This window comes from Periophthalmus magnuspinnatus, chromosome 7 (assembly GCF_009829125.3).
Source record: "Periophthalmus magnuspinnatus isolate fPerMag1 chromosome 7, fPerMag1.2.pri, whole genome shotgun sequence".
NCBI lineage: Eukaryota > Metazoa > Chordata > Actinopteri > Gobiiformes > Gobiidae > Periophthalmus > Periophthalmus magnuspinnatus.
In genome coordinates this window covers 16,685,883-16,703,219 of record NC_047132.1, presented here as the reverse complement: position 1 = coordinate 16,703,219, position 17,337 = coordinate 16,685,883, and the positions used below count along the sequence as shown (strand labels likewise).

Below are 17,337 nucleotides of genomic sequence, written 5' to 3'. Positions count from 1 at the left end.
AATAGAGGACAGCCTCACCATAGAGCTACACATCAAGATCCACGATACGTCTGTGTGTTGTTATGGGAGTGGTCTGGCACTAAACAGTTGAAATGTGTAGACAGTGACAATGTTTCAGGTTTGTAGAAAATTGTCATAAATAGGACAGAGGCACAGACATGTTGTCTAACCAAATACACAACATGAGAATAAGAAGGAGGCCAATATGCAAATCTCTCAATGGGCTTGAAGTATTGTTTTTACCTTGGTCTATCACTGTCAGAGACATTGTATCAATATAGGACTAAAGCATTGTATTATTTAAATAGGATAGGGTCAAGTTTGGGGTTGCACAAGGAAGAAATTATTTTTGAAAGACAGCAACTCAATACTCCAAAACACCCGGTCTGAGGTAATTGTAATGTTTTTGCAAAGTACTTGTTTATTATTATATCCTTTTTTATATAGGAAAATGCTACAAAAATTACAAATTCAAACAATTCTGTTGACAAACTCAGACCGTAAAGCAAGCAAGTACCATTAATAAAGCAATAATAACATGTTTGTCTCAGGTTTGAGCCCAGATTAGTCCTCATATAGACTCGGTTTGGTTCTGTTCTAGTCATGGTCTAGTCTGGGTTCAGTCCCAGTTTTGATGTGGCGTGTACGAGTATAAACACAACTCTTTGTTATCAATCACTCCATTTCTTGTTTACTTTGCCACAACCATCCCACATTAACCTCATTAGCTGTTCTTTGTTCCTCTCCATCACCAGGGTCTTTTATATAAGACCCAGACCCCCCCCCTCCCTACTTCTCTCCCTCCCTCTCCCTATTTCTACATCTGCAAACCACAGATTCGTCTGTAAACTGTTGTCTTTGGCTCAGTCTCTGTTTGGGCAGGCCAACACTTCACTTCACTTTCCCTGGACACGCTTCACATGTCCCACTTGTTGTTGACGTCTTTCATAAGCTCGATATTCATGAGGGTTACACAAGGCCCGAATCTGGTCCAGAGTGGCTCTGCTTGGAGGGGAGAGAGCCAGAAAACAAACTGAATATGTTAATAAGTGTATTATGTACGGTTGTTTACTGCTTTGATAGAAGAAATAGTCGTATGATCCAGTGAGTGAAGCCTTCGCCCATTAACTACAGTGTCAGTGGTTCCACATCAAGTTTTCTGAGATTAATTAGAATGTCATAAATTGGACATGATTGCCCATCTGCCATCTTTCATGCAAGCAGCCAGCTACTCCAACAACTATCCAAAAACTATTTCAAAATATACTGAATACCACTTTGTAATAGCTACACCTTAGCATGAACAAACATAATTCATAGTAAACGAGTACTGTATTAAGAATGATTCAGGCTTAGTAACTAAATTAAGAGGTTAGGGTTAGGATATTAATTACATAGTTACTAAGCCTGAATCATAAAGAAAAAATAGTTTATTAATTCATTTGTTTAAGCTTAATTAAGGGTAACTAAGGTGACGTCATTATAAAGTGTTACCAAGTACTGTTCTATCATACAAATAGTACACTCTTGGTTAAGGTGCAAAAACATCGACATAATCACAAATTCTACACTATTATTATGTCATTGGACAAGACACTTCACAAACGTTGCTTCTCCTAGTCATTACTAGTTTCAACACGAAGAGCATAAAATTCTGCCAAATCTTTGCACAAGTGGTTTGCTGTGGCAACCCCCAAAACACAACACAGCTACAGCTACATACTCCTCAAATGTTCCTCCCCTTTCTTCCATTTCAACAATTTCTATAAACAAACTAAAACCTGATATTATTATTTGAGTAAACGATTGACTATTACTCAAAAGCTGATTTTACATCTCCTCAATTTTGTTAGTATTCTGGAGAAAAATCGTGACGTGTGGAAGCTGGTAAAAGCTTCCATTGCTTCCCGTCCAATGTTTTTCATTCATCTTTGAAAAACACCACTTGCTTCTTGACAGTGTTGTGACGATACACAAATTTCAAACTTGATTTTGATACTAAGGAATAGACTCGATACTCAATACCGATTCTGATACCATGATGATAATAAAAGAACACTCTTTATTTACACAATAGAATGTCATTTTCAACATTAAATTTTAGTACTTTACATCAGTACTATGATTTAATACTACAAGTGGCCTTATATCTGTGTAAGTCCTCAGTCGTTCAGGTAGGTTCCACAGTGGTCTGTGTGTGTATACTGGTCTGATGACACAGCTCAAGATCATTCTAAAACTGTTCAGGAGAGGTTCACTTCTGTCCTATGAACGTGACTTTTTTAGTATCGATACCTGCTGAAATGTCTATGTAATTTTGATACTAGTTTTAGTATCAATTAGTATCAGATTTACGGTACTTTTTACAATCCTATGACAAACATTATTTTCATTCAGTTTGATTTTTTTTTTCTCCAGAAGACGGTTACCAAACACAATCAACAAGAGATGATAAGTGGCAGCTTTGATGCTTGGTCTGAGTGGTTTGGTAATGTCCAAATACAATGCTTGTTTATGAGTTCCTGTAATAAAAAGAAAATATGGTTTCGGCAAGGGGACAGTTATGTAACAATTCCTGAAATGCATAGGCAAAGGGAGGGAGGAGGAAGGGAGGGAGAAGAGAGGGGGAGAGGGAGGGGGACATAAATTTATTTCAAATGTGAGTGGTTCCTGTTTCTGGGAAGGAGAGGAAGAGTTCAAAAGTCCAGGAATCGGTCATCATAGGCAGAAATGGGAGCCAAGGGAAATATGTGTGGAAAATACTTCATGCACGCAAGAGGCTATGGATAAGCAAAAATATAACAGAAATCTTATAATCACTAAATTGTTGTATTGCCATAACGACTTACTTAACTTGAGTATTTAAAGGATCTAACTAGACTTTTAGTTCCTCTCGTTCAGGATAACACTTTTTATGTCATACAGTGGCAAAAGCAGCTTTTTAGGGGGAATAAAATGAAATTGGATAATATTGTTGGATGAGAACCATAAGGAAACAACTGTCATGGAAAAAGATGTCTTGTTGTTTTATTGCATTACTTTTTTATTCTCCTAACTGTTGGCAAATTTGACCACAATCACATTGCACATCACATGCAGATAGATTGTATTAAGCACCTCAAAATCAGTCAGCTGTGTGCTGTCTGCCCCGAATTATAAAGTGCATTATTATTCGAGATTCACAAAGTGCGCGCTAGCATGAGAGTTAGCTTTAAACTCCGCTCTGGTCTCTGTGAGCTTTGAAAAGTGCTTATAAACTTACACATTATGAACATCCTAATGATTGTTGATTGCTATAAGGTAAGTGAGGAATAACTTTGGACACTAGTTCTGTTTTTCATGTTTTTTAAGATGTAAAAACTAAAAGTAAAAAACTGGTACAGCGGCTTTCACTTTAATATACATTTAACTTTTATAAATGTTTGTCACAGGATGATGTTTCTGATAAAAAACAAAGGTAGTTGTTGTGACTTGTTACTCAGTCAGTAACAACATGTTCACCATCGTTGATCATAAACTATATAAACTACCTGTTACTTTTGCACATCTCTCCATCGAGAGTAGACAGAGTACATGGTTACACAACACCAAACATAAAACAGCTTATATAACTAATGAAAGTCTGTCTCGATGCAACCAAAAGCCCATCGAGAATACACGGGGACCAGGGGGAGAGAGGAAGAGGAGGAAGGGGGGGTCTGGGTGATGTGGACACCAAAAAAGGAGGGGGTGAAGAAGGGCAGCCAATCAGAGGAGCCCTGGGAGTTGAAAAAAAGGCATCTGATTGGTCGAAAGGAGCCAGACAGTGGTTACATAATAAACAGTACAGAGCCACAGCTGTCAGTCAGTGTACAAGCCGGTGTTTGGGCCCCTAAATTTGAACAAGAACTGGGACAAGAGCTGGAACAGGATAATGCCTGGTGTAAACAGGTTAAATAGACCATTAAAAAGAAATGAATAGGAGAGTTAAATTGTATTAATGCCTGCGTAGGGAACATTAGCAAGTAACAGAATTTAGTTAGCTGTTTGAGGAGGTGGGATGAAGCAATTGTTTTGCAAATCTCAAACAAGTCTCAAGTCTTTGCCCTCACGTCCGAGTCAAGTCCCAAGTCAAAAACAGGCAAGTCTGAGTCAAGTGACAAGTCAAAGTCCTTCAAGCAAAAGTACCGAATACAGCTTGTATTTACTTTAAAAAATCATGGTAAAAAAGTAAGATGTACCAATACGCAAATCTCATGACAGTATTTACTGGGATATTTGTGAGAGGCTAACAGAATTGTAGATGTTATTTATATTCTTTTTAAATGCCTTAACAAAACGGTATCATGGTATTTCAGTTACTGTTTAATTCATAATAACAAATAAATAAGCAGGGAAGGACATGCTCCAATTTGTTCCTGTAAAATTAAGCAATTATCTAAAAGCTTTTTTTTCCACGTTATCTCAAGTCACAGCGCTCAAGTCCAAGTCAGGTGCAGAGTCATTGGCATTCAAGTCCGACTAAAGGACTACAGCCCTACAACCAGTATTCACCTTATTCTGGATGTTGCTGTAGGCACTGCCATCGTCTGTGGATCTTGACAGCAAATCAGTTCTACACGGACTACAAAGCAATTTTAAAATCTCACAGAGAATTAGTGCAATGTTGACTTAAACATTTACACAAACCAGCCTACTTTACATCAGATTATAGCAGCAAAACGTTTCCCAAATTCTCTTTTGAAATGAATGGGATTCCTTCTTAACCTGAAGTGCCACCACAAAGAAAGCTCCGTTTGGCACCATACACACATGTACAACAAAAGTAGGCGGGGTGGAATAAGGTCAATGTCACAGTATATCAGTTTACAACTATGGCGCTTGGTTAGGTGACAGATTATAGGAACTCATGTAATCTCCTACCCCCAGTATGCGGTTCATTCTGTCCTGAGCCTAAATGTCGTCAGAGTTTACTTTACAAACCGTGCTTAAGGTCTTGCTTGTGTTTCACCGCTGTAGTTAAAACTGCACTATGCAACTTTTCTCTGTTGTGTCCATGAATTTCATGTTTTGTGCTGAAAATATTTAAGTTCTATCACAGTGGATTATGGTAAAATGGGTTTAAAATCAATGGAATAATCTTACTTAGAAAAAAAATCAAATGACCGACAAAATGGATGTGGCTAGTAATAAACTTGGAAACTTGAGAATAGTTCCACTCTATAAAGCAGTAAAAACGATTAAAACATATGTAATGGACAGTACAGTAATTATCAATCAATCAATATCAAACAAACTGCAGCTCAACAGTTAGAGTCATCAGATCCAGTGTTAGGGAAGTTTGAGGAGAGTAACACCTGTCAGAACATAACTGTCCCTCCTCCGTGTCCTGCAGTATGGACATCATAGCAGTGTTTGGAGGGAGCCCGGTGAACTCTGGCTGCATAACAGGAAAGCCTCTTCTAAGCCCCACTCTGCTCTTTTGTTTCGGTTGGTAATGAGATGGGACAATGTGCTTCCTCCCTAACGTCTTTTGCCATACTTGGTGTAGAAAGCCTGTTGTATTCTGTGTCTACATTTACTTAGAAAACATTTTAACAAGTGTGCTTTAGCATGCTAGTTGTTGTTAGCATTACCGTGACAGCAACCTACACCCTCGCTTCTGAAAACTGTAAAAAATGAATACGAGCTCATTGCAGTGAATAATTATGAAGCTTGAAATGCACAAGGTAAGTAACTTTGGACCACTGTAAACTGTTTAAAATGAACTACTTCTGTTTTTCACAATTCAAAACAGTAAAAATGTAGCACAGCACCAAAAATTCATACAGCTGAATCACATACAAACATAAATTAAGTAGTAGTAGTAGTAATAGTACTAGTAGTAGTACCTCCACTTAAAATATTTCTCTACACACACTTGTTGTCACAGCCCCTCCAAGCTATACAAATCCATGAATCCCCCAACAGGTCTGAAAATGTACAAGCCTTTAACCTAAACATGTTAAAGAAATGTACTTTAAGAATGTGAAACCGGAGGGACCCACTACTGCAAACTGAGAACGAGAAACGTCTTGTACTCAAGTTACATAATCTCATCTGTGTTTATAACTGTTTATGTAACTAAAAAGAACGCAAGAGTGAAGAGAAAAAAACATGAATGAGACGATCTGTGCCATTGTTAAAGGATTATGGGTGGAGTTGGCTATTTAAATTATATAAGCCACTTGTACATTGAGTTCGTGGATTAGGAGTTTGTAGGAAAACTGTGTACATTCTGACTGACTTAACTTAAAGGAGATGTACTGAAAAATATTCACATCTAAAACGTCCAAAAAAAAAAAAAAAAAAGATTTAAAATGCTAAGAATCATGTTACTCACTATTTCATACAGTACAGTTTATTGTTACCTACTTGTGATCTTCTGTGTATTAAAAAATTGTGCTGGATGAGAGCCATATAGAAGCAACACTAGACGCCACTATTATTTAGGGATGGTCCGATATATTGAGCCGATATCTGATACTTGTCTTGTTGTTGTAACCGATATTTGCAGATGCCAATATTAAGCTTTTAAAAAACATTGCGAGGACCAAATTTTGCTATAGAGAAGTTTACAAATTAACAAATCTGATGCACTGAGGACAAACTTTTCACATATGCCATCTACTGGTATAAAAAATACACTTACAAATACTTTGAAATGCTTAAAAAAATAGAAACAAATGTTGTGTCCCATTGAACTACACAAAAGAAATTGTTCAAGCAACGTTCCTTTCTGTACTAGATTATGAAGATATAATCTACATACAGACTCCAGCATCTACTTTGAAGCATTTAGATGACACTCTTTCACTCAGCCCTTCGTTCCATAACAGGCAATGAATTTAAAACCCAAAAAAGTAGGCTAGACATTTTAATAAAGATAAATGAAATGAAAAAAATGAAAAAGATGGTACAGGCTATTTTACAGGAGAGAAAAACACTTATTTTTATGGAAAACATGCTCACCGAATCAAATATATTTTCTTCTTGTGTTTTTCATTTTTTCAACATTAATAATTAGAGTCCCAAATAAAACATTATACAGTTGAAAGTTTGACTTTCCTGACACAACTGCCCAGACTTGATGACATAATCCTGTTTTTTTGTTTTTTCAACTGACTGAATAAATATGCTTTTTTAGTTTTGGGGACATTACACAAGATTTTAGCCAGACTGAAAACAACAGCAGCCCTTTGTGAATACATTACATAACTGTCAGAGATGGCTTTTGTAACACGGTTAGGCTAGCTCCTCTTGGTTCATCAAGTTTGAAACATGATACTAAACTATGCACCGGTTATGGAAATTAAACTTAACAGAGTTACTGCAAACAAAATAAGCCCTAAAAATGTTCAACTCTGGAGATCTTAAGTTACGAAAACACCAGGACCATGAACTAGGAATTTTCCAAAATGTAACCATTATTTTTTGTGTGTTTATGTTTTGGATATCCATTTTTATGTGGTGTGGTATGAAAACATGTTTACCCTGTCACAAACTTTTACCAAAGACATCCTGGAAAAAAAAATGTCTGAAATGAAATGACAGACTTTTAAATAGTTTTAAAGTTTTAAATAGTTATTTCCAATGATAACAATTCAATTTTTGGGCCAATCTTTCTACTAACACTACATAATACCATCCCATACAACTTTTTTTTTTCATTTTATTAGACACTACAATCCCAGATGACATCCTAAGTGCACAGTCTGTCCCAGTCTGTGGAGGTTATAAGCAGCTTAGAGTGATGTCACATATTTACTACAGCATTTACGGAGAATCCCAATGAGATTCCAGGGAATAGCCTATACAGGAAATGACACAAGGTGACTGACTGCAGAGTATAGGAGGTCAAATGAAATACGATCAAATATAATACTACTGCACTCAATAATGTATGAGGAAGGCTATATGTGCAATTGAATGGCTAAAAATGGGACAAGAAATGGGTAGAATCAGTTTTGAGATGATTCTTGCGAGATACTATTGGTTTACTAGGCGCTTCCCAGATAATTTTCAAATTGGAAATCAGTAAATTGCAGATTCATTAAAATTCAGATTAAATTATGGTTCCATTTGTCCATTTTCTAGTTCTTTTAGTCCAGGTTTAGTCCAGTCTTGATTTAGATCCGGTTGAGTCCAGTTTGATATTGGTTTTGATTCAGTCAAGTCCTGTTAAGTCTAAGTTTAGTCTTTACTTCTAACACATTTTAGGCCACGTTTAGTTCCAGTTTGGTCCTGATTCAAATCCAGTCTAGTCACGGTTTAGACCCAGTTTAGTCCTGGCTTAGTCCTGGTTTAGTCCTGGTTTAGTCCTGGTTTAGTCCTGATGTAGTCCTGGTTTGGTCCTGGTTTGGTCCTGGTTCAGTCCTGGTTCAGTTCTAGTTTGTGTCCAGTTAAGTTTTGGCTTAGTTCCCTTTTAGTTCTGTTTTTTGGTCCCAATTTATTTATTTTTTATCTATATTTGTATTTTGTTAACACGATTGTGTCCTATGCAATGGAGTTAAAAGGATGATGGTGTAGTAATTTGTTACTATGCACTACAAAATATTTAGTATATTCAATGACCTACAGCTCTTCCATCAGGCTGACTATTTCAATTTTCATAACTAACGTATAACTATCCTGTAGACTAGCTACTCGAACACAACGGGCTGGATAAAATATACAAAAATCTCACTCTCTCCTCCCTTCACACAAAAGACTATCCTGTCTGTTTCTCCATTAGCAGCTCCTCCAGTGAAGCCCAGGTGCCGCAGTGAGCATGCTCAGTTCACCTCGCCTCTTACATAAAGCAGAGTGGGTTATAAAACAGAGAAAAGAAGGCTGATGTTGGTTTGTAATTACACCTGAGGGAACGGCGCAACAGGTCGGGCTGAACCAGGGCCAGTAACAAAGAGAGGGAAAAAAAAAAAAAAAAAAGGTTTGTGATTGTGGTCTTAAGATAATTAGAAAGGGAGAGTGAAATTTTAATTTGACAAGGTAGGACAACTGGAGAATCTAATTGCTCCAAGTTCTAAGTTATCATGTACGACAAAATGCTTTTAGGCATTTGATTTGTCTAGCTGAGTGGTTCCCAAACTGCCTGGAGTCCAGAAAACACACTTCTTCAATGTTTTAATAGATGTAATCAATGTAATAATATATTTGATGTGATTTTTTTATTTTATTATTTAGATGCTAGAAAGGGTGGGCAATATATTGAAAAAAAATACTGCAATAGTTGTTCTGGAGATATGCACATTTAGACTACTATACTTCTAGCATAATCTCCCAGACCAGGGTATAAACTGCACTTCTGTGGTTAATTCTCTAGCTCAAAGCTTGAGGGTTTGACTCCTGGTACTGACATTGCATACTGCTGTTGTGTTTCTGGGCAAGGCACTACACCCACATTTGCCTTCATGTGTTTATGACCGCATAATAAGGCATATTTGAGAGAGAGATAGAAAGAAATAAAAGAAGAAATATGAATTGATTGTGTAAAGCATTTTTATGATTGACTTGGCAGCGTTTATTGGGTCTCCGGAGCTGAGGTTGGAGCTTATGTAACGACGCCCTGGTTCAGTTACACAACATTGGAAGAACTGCATGTCCAGACCACACTGCAGAGGAACAGGCAAAATTGAACCTCAAAACAAAATTAAAAACCCAAAAGATGACCTAACTGACCTATGTGGATTACAGTGGAAGGAGAGGTTATGTTCCTTTTATCTATTCTATTTTTGAACATATACTGGCAATGTTGAAACCTTCCTGCAAAATTAAAATGACTGATTTGGTTGGAAAGAAGGTGGAAGTCATACAAGCAATTGTGATGCAAAAATACCCATTAAAAAAAATTCTTTAAAAAAAAAACCCAAAACACACATACACAGAATTTCTTAAAACTTTACACTGGTTGTAGCCTAAACTGATTAGTTGGAACCGTGAGCAGATCAATGATAGTAACTGGAGAAAAAAATAAAGGTTTAGTCTCAGTTGAACAAAGCTGATGGAAAGTAACTTCAATTTACTGATATGGCTGATGCCGATACTGATTGTTTAGAATCCAGATGGCCGATAAAATCTGTAGATATTTGTGGGCCGATATGGAGGATTATGATGGATTATTTTCCCCCGAATTATATCATTTTCATTAACAACAAATGTATGGACAACCCTGTTTTAATACGAACTGGGTAAGAGGGCGGTCACGTTGCAGTGTCTGCTTCATAGTAAGGTGTTTATACAAAGCTTTATGCATTTTCTTTAAGCAGCAGGTTTGCTCAAACACAATATTGGCCTCTGCTAGACATTTAAGGCTGATAGCTGATAAAATAAAAAGTCCAAATATCGGTCGACATAGATCTGCCAACCAGCATATCTTTCTTTATCTACAGATGAAATTAAAGTATTTAACTCAAGAATTATTTAATAATTTCTAGGCTACTTTTAATCACAATTTTAACATGACTTCACCCAAAGCCATTCATTTAACTGTCAACTAAAGATCTACTAACCCGGCTCCACCATCTCCAACTGCAAAAGTGACTTCACCATTTAAAACCTTGACCTGAATGTCAACTTCATAAACATCTGCTAAAACACTTTACCCTGTAGCCTTCTTCTGAATTCTCTGCCAATCTAAACAATGTGAGTCATTTGTAGTGTGAAGAGGGTGAGCTGAGGTGAAGAAAATTGGACTCATTTAGGTTAGGAAAAAACGGGGTTAAACTGCAGAGCGAGCAGAGGGACATTTCCGGTGAGTTATGTAAAAAGCAAAGACAAAAGATGGTATCGTGAACTTGACACATGCCTTATATAACCAACACCCAGCTCACGAACAAACTAACTAAGCATCTGTATACAATTCAATACAATTTTTAAGCTGCTGCCAGTTGAAGTATTACAATGATTTATAGGTCTATGTCTTGCTACCTTCCAATTTAAAATGAATCATTGACATAATTACCCATTCCAATAGCTTACAGTTCATCTATTATTGCATACCATTTTAAATCTACTTTCTATTCTTCCCAACTCAATTAACTCAACTCAAATTAATTTGATGATATCAATGCCAAGCATTTTTTGTGTGTGACAAAAATAAAACACAATAAACATGGAACGTTTATATCTTATGTCACTTTTTCCATTAAATTGTTGGTCCATAGCAACAAATACAAAATTTAGGTGATGTAATTAAAAGACAAAGGTTATTTGACCATTAAATATTACATTGAAAATGGTGACATAATACATTTATTGTTAAGTAAGTCCTATGCAAGTTCAGGTATGGCATTGCATTTTACCAAGAATATAATTTTGTTTTCCAACACTAGAAGTAGAACTCTGGTTATGCAAGAAGAGAGATACATGAGAGGAGCTGGAACAGAGTGAGCGTGGGGTGAAGTGAGGTAGGGCTAGTGGATTGTAGGCCACTGTGTCAGTCTGCAACTGCTAAAGAGAGAGGGGAGAGGAGAGAGGGAAGAGGGTGGACAAGTGGGAAGAGAGAATGAAGGAGAGACAAAGGGGGAGGAGAGGAGAAAAGAGAGGAGAGAGGGAGTGGACAGAAGAGGGGAGGGGAGAGAAGGAGGAAAAGAAATATGAAAGAGGGATGAGAGAAAGAGGAGAGAGAAGGGTAAGAAAATAAAAGGATGGAAGGAAAGAGGGAGATGGGAGGAAGGAGAGAGGGAAGGCAGGAGGGAGGAGAGTTACATAAAGCATTCGCCCAGGCAGCCAACAGGGCACACAGTGTACTCTCTCTGAAAGACCATACCAGACCCGCATTCAAAAACATGGGGACAGACGTCATCCGGTTATTATAGGGGAGGTTTGTACCAGCACACAGCACAATCTAGAAGTTTAAAATGGAAAAATAGCACTGGAATTAATGACATAAACTAACAAAATGGGTCTATTAAACATAAAGATTTCACTACCCATGTGGATCACCTGTAGCCAAACAAAAATCTAATAGTGATTTTCCTAACAAGTATTGTGTTTATATTTGTGTATACAAATGTTGATTTTGTTCAGAGTGCACATTGTAAACAGCTCCAAGAGTGTTAACATTTGAAAAAAGACTGAATTATAAGCTGATAAACTAATCAGAACATGTTTGTAGAAAACCAAAAGTAAACCAGATCTGACTCAGAATTAAAGTAGGTCTAATCCAAAATTAAACTAAGTCTAACCCAGGATTAAACCAGATCTAACTCAGAACTAAACCAGGTCTAACCCAGAACTAAACCAAGTCTAACACAGAACTAAACCAGGTCTAACCCAGAAGTAAACCAGTTCTAACCCAGGACTAAACCAGATCTAACTCAGGACTAAACCAGGTCTAACACAGAACTAAACCAGGTCTAACCCAGGACTAAACCAGATCTAACCCAGGACTAAACCAGGTCTAACCCAGAACTAAACCAGGTCTAACCCAAAACTAAACCAGATCTAAACCAGGTTTAACCCAGGACTAAACCAGGTCTAAAGACAGCACAATTTCTGATTGGTCTAATCATTAGTGGTTATAAAATTTCATGAGTTTTTTTCAGATCAAAGTAAAGTTACATTTAGCACCTTTAACTCTATGTTCTTTTGCTTGTGAAGTGAATAGGCAGTGAACAATGAAACACAGGCAGGAGATTCTGGGTGTTATACAAGACCATTATAAAAGGCAGGCTAATGTAACAGTGTGATCTGAGTATGCTACATAATAGACCAGCAATTACATTGTGCCGGACATGTACTTTCAACATCATGTAGTTCTATATTTCTCTACATCTATAGGGCCCTATACTTGATTTCTAAACACGAGTCAGGAACATGCTTTAGTCTGAACCATTAGCCCTGTCCACTGCCTCTGTGATATTGCAACCTGACTGTGTGGCTGTTATTCTGCAAATCTCATACTCTATCCATCCATCAACACAAGACGCACATAAGCGGCACAGTTTTTATCCAGAAGTGAGAGGATTTGTTTCTCAAGTTATTTTAAACCAACATTGCAATTTAAAATACAGTATGTAACTTTCTGGAGGTCGCAAGTCACCATGACTGCATGATTCCATGGAAACAGAATGTTAAAATCATACTTCGGAAGATTTTCCATAGAGATAGATAGGTTTTATGCCATACTGTTGAAGATTATAGTCAAAGAGAGCAACATTTCCACAGAGACAAGCAGGAGGAAGCCTTTGTGCAATAAGAGTCAGGCTTGTGGAAATGCAAACCCGCACAGAGTAAAAAAGCATTAAACACAACCAAAATGGAAAAAAAAAAAACATTTTATTTTAGTTTATTGTTTGACTAAATAGCTACATACAATGGCTTTAAGATATAATATAATGATCCGTATTGTTTTGTATCATGCTTTTGGATTCAAAAAGGGCCTGAGATTACTCAAACATGCATGAATGACATACAAAACCACTTCAGGAAAGTTTTTGATGAGGGAACAATGTTATAACATGGTAAAAAGCTCCAAAAATCGATTTCGCACAATACCCCTCTGTAAGCTGTAGTCTAGCCCTTACAGTATCCTTGTTTAGCCTCTTACCTCAAACGACTTTCATACAAGCCTCAATCTGACGGTGGCGCTAGACTCATACATGACTAGCTCACATTTAATAGTATTTGGCAACACACCCATTCCGAATCTCTATCCTCTAAGCTTAGGCACAGGCTGTCCCAGACGTAATATAATGACTCCACGGACCAACCCAGGAACACACTGTACTTTTGGGGATTTTTTTACTATCGCTGCTGCACTGCTGCTACGGCAACAAAGACAAAGCATAACTCCGTGCCAAAAATGCTTATCAGTTACCAATGCAAGTATGGGAGGTTTCAGCATTATAAGAGATTTGATGAGTGAGATGCATGTTGCTTGTTGTAAGACAGCTCAAAAAACAATCATAACTTAGTAATACCCTAGCATTTAGCATCAGTGTAAAGATTATTCAGAGAAAACAATGTATTCCTCAAAAATGTTGGCTTGTAGATCCAAATATACATTAATCTTATTAGAGTGATCACAATACTAAAATTTCAAACTCTAAGCATTAGACTTGATAATACTGATTCCGGTACCACGATAATAAGAAAAAACACTCTCTTTCTGTGGCCTTATATCTGTATAATCCCTAAGTCATGCAGGTATGTTCCATAGTGGTCCATGGGTGTACACTAGTCTATGTGTCTTATACTTGCTCTGACACAGCACAAGATCATTCTAAAGCTATTCAAGAAAGACTAATTTCTGTCCTGTGAATGTGACTTTTTTTGTTCAAATGTTCAATGTATCTCCTTTCGATACTAGTTTTAGTATCAATTATTATCTGATTTTCAATACTTTAGACAACCCTACATACTATCAAGTCATAAAATAACGCAAATATAGATGCAATATTATTAAATAAGCCAAGCCAATTCCAGACTATAAAATGTAGGCTATGTTATGTCAAAACAAGTAAAGTATAGGCTAGCAAGATAAAGTAATAGACAGACCTATGACACCTGGATCACATGTTCACCCATATAAGTACTAATTTTGACAATTTCATCTTCAAAATGATAGTGGCAATGAATTTCGGTAGTTGTATCTCATACTTTGTAAAGTAAGCTATACATACAATAATATTGGTTCTATATAACTTTTAAGCAGCTTTTGGTCGTATGTTTGCTACTTTCATGCGTTTATGAGTAGCAACAAAGTGTGATTTTGCTAGGCTATGTATTGTCCTGCTTGATTTGAAACTATGGGAGAGATAGGCCACTTAAATGTTAATAATGTGACCTCTGCAGCAATATTACATTTCAATATTATAGTCATTATATTACCATTAGATTTTATATAGAAAATGTTCAAGTTCGTGTTTTTCCTGTTGGGTATTAGCTCTGAACTCAGGCGTCTCCCTGACCCACTGCTCTCGTGAACCATATGTGGGGTTTTTTTCCCAGACGCACGCGTTCATCGGCCGCGTGGACAGATCCTGACCCGATCCACCAATCAGCAGCCAGCATAGTTTGACGCATACGCCAAACCAGCCAATCAGCGCGCGGCACCGGGGACCACAACAGCTCACACGTTGGAAGCGGTGAGAGGCGAACCGGGAGCACAGCCAGCAAAAAAAGTCGGTGAAAATGCCAGCGAAAAGCGAATAAATGATATTTCGTGACTTGAAATGAAGTTTAAGGTGGACACATAAGCGTGAGAATATATAAAATGTTAAATCAAACCGCAAAAGAGCCACCGTGGACGCCGGCGAAGCGACGAGACTGTTACACAACCATGTTAAGTAACTTGTCCATATCAAAAGCACGTTCAATGCAGTTCCCCGAAAGAGGCTTTAATCGACAAACTCCTGTGTTAATCTACCAAGTTTCCACGCTAATCCCTCCCCATATTTGACAATTTATAGCTTCATTTGTGAATAAAAAGGAGAAGATCATCAGCAGTCGTCTCTTTGTGTCACGCTTTCGTAACAACATATTTGGGCAGTAACCGCAAGATTGTAAAGCTCAAAACAATTAAAAATAAAGGTTTAAGCGAGTAAACAATCACATTATAAGCTGTATAGTGCTATAAAGGTGTTACATATTTGTTAAAATCACAATTACACAATTACAAAAGAAATACCAATGCGTATTTGTGCAACATTCTGACGTTGCAAGTTAATATTATGTGACATTTCAGGCGCATTTTAACTAGAAAAGACGTCGTTTTCTTGCACTTTAAAATAATTTTCAACCATTAACATGAGCACAATTCGTGGTAGAAAGTGAAGCAGACAGTTATTTAACGTTTTGGGGTAGTGCAGTGCTATGTTTCTGTGTCCAACAGCGAAGCAACGTGAAAAGAATGAAACCAATTTATGTTCCCCAACCTCCGCACATATTTACGCTTTGCTTCCATCATTTCCTGCTAATTTCATGCATCCAAAATAGTAAAATTATTCGTTATTATCACTTACCTGCAAACGTCTCTGTCTCGTCTAAAAGCAGCATGGTTCTCACCGAGCTGCCGTGCGTCCCCGGTGCGTAATAGTTGTGTTTTGTCACGCTAAAGTTACGAAAAACTCAACTAATGTGCACTTTTTTGTGACTGTTTTGGCAGGTATTTTGTGAATCGGACCAGGCTGATGTAGACCGGCGTGGATGCTCTTCCTTCGGTGTTCAAACGAGTGAATGCGAGCGGTGCAGCGCGCAGGAGTCTAGCTCGACCAAAAAGCTTACATAACCTCTCACGCTGGAGATGGGGCCCTGGAGGGGGGACGCAGACGGACGGTAACCACAACACAGGGACAATACTGGGAGGTCCCGGTTGCTCTTACCTAGTACTACAATACATCCGCCCAGAGGCGCCCAGACGCATGCAGGTTTTGTCATATGATTTGAGGAATGTTGAAAAATGAAATATATATATATATTTAATCATAATAAAAATAAATAAATAAAACTAAAATAAAAACAATAAATAAATAAAAAAGTAAGTAAAAATAAAATAAAGTATTAAATAAATAAAATTAAAATAAAAATAAAAATATAAAAATATATAAATAAATAACAAACACAGTCCCAAGGTGTAGCCTAACACAAAACTGTCTACATTAAACCAACAAAGTAGAGAATGTGAGGAAAGAGGGATGGCTATAGTGGCTTTTAAAGGCTCTGTAGACCTACATGATTTTCCCCTTTGTATTTGAGTAAAATTTGTATTGCTGCAGTATAGCTATATTATATAAGCAGCTCCTGAGGTCAAAATTATAAAAGCATTTTATTGTCCAGTCATCAAGAAGTGCGTGTTAACATGGTAGTTGGTGTTTGGTTTAGACCATCACGGCAAAACTCTGCTCAAAGCAATTATAAACTCATTGCAGTTAATAATTAGGCTGCTTGGAATGTAAGTAAACAAAGAATAACTTTAAACCATAGCAAATCGTTTAAACTAACCAGTTCTACTTTTCATGTTTTTCAGACAGTAAAAATCAGGTAGGGTGCCTTAAGTGCTGTTGGCGGAAGTGTAAAAGATCCATTTGAATTAAATAAACATGAATAATAAAAATATAGGGCTACATCAATAATTTATAGTAGATCCATAAAACAAGTTAATGATCACTTTAAAACCCATCAAAGCACAGCCAGCCAATAAGAATGCAGACTATCCCAGCACTACACAGACATAAGGAACATGCACGTTATATAGCCGTCACAAACTGATAGATACAGAATTATTTTCCGTGACAGGAGATGCTAGGTTAAAGTAGGCATACACTGACAGCAGCCAAATGGTTACACAATGGAATTTCATAATAAACTGTGTGTGTG

The 17,337-nt window shown here is 37.2% G+C and overlaps 1 protein-coding gene across 1 annotated transcript in view; it reads right to left on the bottom strand.

The window, feature by feature from the left end:
* The window catches only part of LOC117373313 (helicase ARIP4-like), a 41,405-nt gene extending 25,204 nt beyond the window's left edge, over positions 1-16,201 (bottom strand). The window contains exon 1 of the mRNA XM_033969277.2: positions 15,984-16,201. Within this exon, the coding sequence (XP_033825168.1) occupies positions 15,984-16,017 (34 nt within the window). The 5' untranslated portion in view covers positions 16,018-16,201. The remainder of the gene's footprint in view (positions 1-15,983) is intronic.
* Positions 16,202-17,337: the final 1,136 nt, after the last annotated feature.